We start from the raw sequence: 5,797 nt of genomic DNA, 5'->3' as shown, positions 1-5,797 counted from the left end.
ATTTGATATAACACGTTCACAATGCTTTTACTGTGAAAAAATAAAGAAATATATATAAAAAAAAAGCATGGAGTGCGTTTTACAATATTAAAATTTATTCATTTAACTATTTTATTCTTTTAATCTTTTTTGTATCCTATATTTTATATCGCGACAATTTATTTGAAGCATGTACATATTACATATGTCTCAGAATACACATTACATAAGGAATGTAATATACGAGCGTGCACGCACGTATGCAATAACGGAAGCTTTGTAACTGTATCACGCCATGCTTATTTGCCGATTGAGAATATATGAGGGGGGAAGGAGTCGAGATGTCATAAATCTTTTCACACAGAGGATCGCAATTATCTCATGCATTAAAAGTACGATGGTCGGTCTCCTTTTCTCGGATCAACACTTGGGATCGGAATGCCAAATGTTGAACAGTGTTGTAATATGGCAAACACATTGTATTATTCAATATGAAAAAGATTATGTCGAGATTTTCAAATCTTATCAAATTAACGTATAGCAATACTTTTGTTGTTTTTCTGTATCAGAATTATTAAAAATTTTTTAAACTGCATTATAATAATAAAATTTTCTTTGTACAACGTTTCCGTGTACAAAATTCTGATACAAACATATATTAATAGAAAAATGGAGAATTCTTATTATGTATATTTATAACTGTGTCTCTTTAAATCTTTGACATTCATCAAGGAATGTATGCATGTTTGCACGTCTTCGTAATACAACTAACTATGCCGGAATTTCTCAGCTCACGTATAACGTGTCCTACAAAAAATACTAAGAAATCTCAACAATTTCACTAAATGCTCTTTAACGGTATCCGTGAAATAAAACTGTACATAATTCACAAAAATCTGATTAGTATATTTCATTCAAATTGTACAGCAATTGAAGCAGAATACATGTAGCGTGATAAAATTCTAATTATAATTAAGAAACTATATGAAATCAAACTTACATCAATTTTAAAGAGTCAACAAGATATATAAATACAGATAGATGTATTATTTCTACGCTTTTAAAATTCATTTACAAAGTAAATGAATTTTAAAAGCATAGAAATAATACATTTCAAATAGAAATAAAATCAAAATTACTTCAAAATTAATTAATTTATTACGTACATGCTCGTATATTACATTCCTTAATAATGTAATGTATATTCTAAGACGTTCAGAATACATCTCAAATAAATTGTCGCGATATGAAATATGGGATACAAAAAAGATTAAAAGAATAAAACAGTTCAGTTAAATGAATAAATTTTAATATGGCAAAACGCATTCCGTGCTTTTTCTTTTTAATGTCTTTAAAATAACATTCATTTTTCTCTTAAAATCATTTACTTTCTTATTAAAATGCGATCTAAGTAAACTTCTATGCATTTTTATACAAAAAAATGTTATGTATAATTTTTGTACAACAAAATAAGCAAAATCAGTTTTTTAAAGGCAATGAGATGCGAGAATAAGACGAAACATTCTTAAACGTGCCGACATCTGTGAGCACATTCAGGGACTTAAGCCATTTTCTTCGTTTAACAGACAGTAAACTACAAGCCCTGGCGTCGTCATAAGCGTAGTGTTTATCGGCCAATCCCGGAGCAGACTCGGGATCTGCTTCTGAATTTAACCGAAAGATGGTACAAGTAATCATTAACAGAAAAAAAATATGTATAATCATTGCTAAAAAAACTCAACATTTCTTCTTTTTATGATTTTTAAGTACCAAAGTTAAAATAATAATTTTAGATATTTATACATTTTAAAAAAGCTTATCAAAAAATATTGCAATTTTTTATTCATAATTCTCCTATGACATATTTGAGACAGAAGTATATTAAAAACTATATAATTATATCTCAGAACATCTAGAAATAAATAAAAATAATCACAACAGTAAAAATACTTCAAAATGTGATATCAATAATTCACATTTAATATATTTAATATATTTTCAACTAATACTTTAATTAAGAGGCTTTGTCAACATACTTCAAAAAAATATGTATACAACAGAAAAGTCATAATTTATGAAAAAAATATAAGATATTTTAAATATTTTAATGCTAAAGATAAAACTATAATAAACATTAAATTTATTTGAATATTGGCACGTACCTTTAATTGTTTTCAAAATGTAACTTTATAAATATTGTTCCACAAAAAAAATTAAATAAGTTAAATTAATCGTGTCACTTAGTCACAGATCAATTTGTAGTTACTTAAAGAAGAGAAGCTGCTTCTAGAAGAAGCGACGAATGACTGAAGAATAGAAATAGGTGAAGAGATAAGAGTGGGTCGCTAAAGTTTTTTTGTTTCGGACAGATGCTACTTTGTAGAATTAGATAATACAGACATATCGTTTTTTCATTGAAGATAGGTCGAACTACGAGTCAATATAGAAACGAAGAAGTGAATGATGGAATGGTGCGCTTTAGGATTCCATAACTTATTCGATTTCGTGCCAAGATTTTTTTTTCTACCTAATGACGGTCCAGTCTTATTGTTACTCCTTTATAGCTATGCCATACAAAGCCATAAATAGACATATGATTCGAAAAGTATTGAATACCGTGAAAAACACGAGAAGATTTATCAAGATGTTTACGATCTTATTGAGGAGCATTATTTAATTGCACAGATATTAAAATATAGACATATAATAATAATTGTTTTTTGAACCAACTCTATATTTAAAAAGATATTGAATACTTTCGATCGTTACCCAAAATGTATCGCATATAGAATGAAAAAAGACAAATTGCAATATTGCAAATTATGTTAATAAAAACGAATATATCGTTGAGACTTCAAGCGGTAGTCATATGAAAAAAGAACAAGAGATAACGCTTATTGTGACCTGATGAACGAGCGGTGAAACTAACAGACAGGCTAACAGGTCAACGCAATAAATAACTCCGGTCGCGACGTATCTAGAGACATTGTGCCAATCCTGAGTCAGCTACCGTACGGATTTGGTTTAGTTTTGTGCTCCGTTGCATAAATACAAAAGTTAGCTACCTGCTACCTGAGAAACTACTTTACTAGAAACTTAGGTTTCTACTAGACTTTTGGTCACGCATAAAATAAAACGTTGATTTTATTCTTAAAGGCGGTCTTTTCTATTATATTTTCATTCAATAATATACAAGAAAAAATGTAAAACAATTTTTAACAATAACAATAAATTTTAATGTGATATATTACTAAATCTGTATATATTGCAATTCTCAAAAAGTTAAGGTTATAATAAATTTTCATGCATTTAATTTATAAAATCTATAAAATGTTTTCTCTTTTCGTTCATAAATATCAGTTATGATAACAATTTGAAGCCTGAGAAAAGAAGATACATCATAATTATATAAATTTTATTAAAATGTAACACTTACCAAACTGACTCCTCATCCAAGGGTACAACGGACTTGGTAAGTTCGCACTCGACGCACCTTGAGGCGCGCCTTGCTGTTGTTGACTGAGCGATGATGCAACAACGCTTTGATGCTGCTGAGCTTGCTGTTGCTGTTGCGGGTGCATTCCACTTTGTCCCTGTTGCGATGCAGATTGAGATTGTTGTTGTTGCTGGTACATCATATGTTGTTGCTGTGCCTGCAGATGCTGATGCTGCGATTGCTGCTGCGGATGCTGCGATTGCTGCGTCTGCATATGAGGGTGTTGGCTGTGCATTTGATGGTGCATCTGCGATTCGACGAGAGGCGGGCTATCCGGTCCGTCGAGAACGCTGCCTTGATGATCGACAGCAGCCGCCTGAAGTTTGCAACTGGCATAGACGATGGGAGTGGACGGATGTCCGTTAGGGGTTGATGAGTGTCCCATGTGACCCATACTGGTGTTCGGAGACGTCGACCTATAACCGGCCATGCCGTCCATACTTCCGTGTTCCTGTTGATGTTGATAGTAGGCCGCGTTCCGCATATCAATCCGATTGTACGGGGGAAACCTCGGATAAGGCATATCTTGCTGACCTCCCGTGGTTCCATAATGATGGGCGGATACTCCTTGACGTAACAAACTCGGATCGCAGGGATCACTGGCTTGCTGAGACTGTTGCTGGACCGATTGTGTTTGCTGAGGTACCTGTACGGCCGCACCATAGTGCTGCTGATGCGGGTGTTCCACCCCGCCATTTCGCAGGTCCGGGATATACGAATTCGCAAAGTACGAACTCATGCTACTGTCCCACCTGTCCTACCTGCTTATGTCACTTCTCTACGTTGCTGACTGACTTTCCTTTGGTTATCTTCAATTGATCTACTACTCTTCTCTCTATCTCTTTATCTTCGTAAATTTATTTTGTTTTGTACTCTTCCTGTGCAGACACACTGACACACGTCTTTACATAGATACAGATTTATCACTTCGGAATTGCATTTCTTTACGAATCTTTTTTTATTTTTTTCTCACTTGACCCTTGTCATCTCACGCACTCTTGAGCAGCACAGTACACACACACACACACACACACACATACACACACACATATATATATGTATATATATATATGTATATATGTATCAAATTACCATCATTTTGGATCACATGTACATCATTTGACTTTGTATCACACTGAGCTCACTACCAAAAGAGGATAAAATTATTAACTGGAGCACTACAGAACCTTTTTAATTAGCAAGTGGAGAAGGAGGAGAGTATACCACGTATACACAAGGTGGTAGCGGAAGATAATAATCAAAGTCCTTCGTCTTCCCCGGTGTGACACCTTCGTTCAAAACGCCAAGCCACTCCAGACCCGTTTCGTTCCTCTGTCCACCCTATAATCGAAATTAAGCCGCACCTGTAACACAAAAAAAATTTACATATTACACATTATGTTATTTGTTACAATATTACAATACTACAATATTAAGAATTATGTTAATTACGTCTGATTCATATGTATCAAGCATCACATAAACTTCAGTGTAAATAACAATTATATTAAATTTATGATATAATTAAAAATATTGATAAATTATTAAATAATAAAATTATTAAATGATAAAAATGTGTATTAGTGATAATTGGCAACTGTCATGATTTCACAAGCAAAAAAATTTTCAAATAAATACCATTATTTTTGCGAAGATTTTACGATATATAAATATAATATCGCAGACATAACTGAAACTTTGCATGATCTTTGTCAAGCGAACTGAATGTACTGAACAGAGTTTAGCGCGTGAATGACAGAAGGCAAGTTTCACATGTGCTCGTCACGGTGACGGCCATCGCACAGACGCCAAACTTATTACAGCGTTCTGTGTGGGCGGGCTAAACGATCGTTAAATTTGGAAAAATTTCCATCCATTAGGTAGTATAGTCACTTCCCACAAAAACCTTTCCCCTTCGCATCAATCTTTTTTTCGGAAATTTTGTAAAGGTTCCGATGCGTATGTTGCATGAAATTAGTATAATAGGATGTATCGAAACCATTCATGTTTAACTCAATACATCAGGTTAGAATAAAACAACTAAATATAAAAGAGATATTCTAAGAAATAATGTATGTATAAGAAATAAGTGAGAATATAACAGTTTCAATTTACCTAATTAATCTTCCAAAATAAATATATATTCAAATATATATTTCAACCAAGCCATTACAATTGAATTAAAAAATTTTGTTTTGTAGCTTCATATGATTTTATAAACAAATTTAATTTAATTATTCAAATGTTCTACAAACATTATTGCTTTCATTATACATTATCTTACTATTAAAATACCACACATTATTATACTAAAAAAAAATA

General features: G+C 32.3%; 1 protein-coding gene across 1 annotated transcript in view; it reads right to left on the bottom strand.

Annotated features, from left to right (window-relative positions):
* The window catches only part of LOC108690654 (homeotic protein antennapedia-like), a 9,896-nt gene extending 5,284 nt beyond the window's left edge, over positions 1-4,612 (bottom strand). The window contains exon 1 of the mRNA XM_018198048.1: positions 3,416-4,612. Within this exon, the coding sequence (XP_018053537.1) occupies positions 3,416-4,214 (799 nt within the window). The 5' untranslated portion in view covers positions 4,215-4,612. The remainder of the gene's footprint in view (positions 1-3,415) is intronic.
* Positions 4,613-5,797: the final 1,185 nt, after the last annotated feature.

This window comes from Atta colombica, unplaced genomic scaffold, assembly GCF_001594045.1.
Source record: "Atta colombica isolate Treedump-2 unplaced genomic scaffold, Acol1.0 scaffold344, whole genome shotgun sequence".
Taxonomy (NCBI): domain Eukaryota; kingdom Metazoa; phylum Arthropoda; class Insecta; order Hymenoptera; family Formicidae; genus Atta; species Atta colombica.
This window is presented reverse-complemented; position numbering and strand designations above follow the sequence as displayed.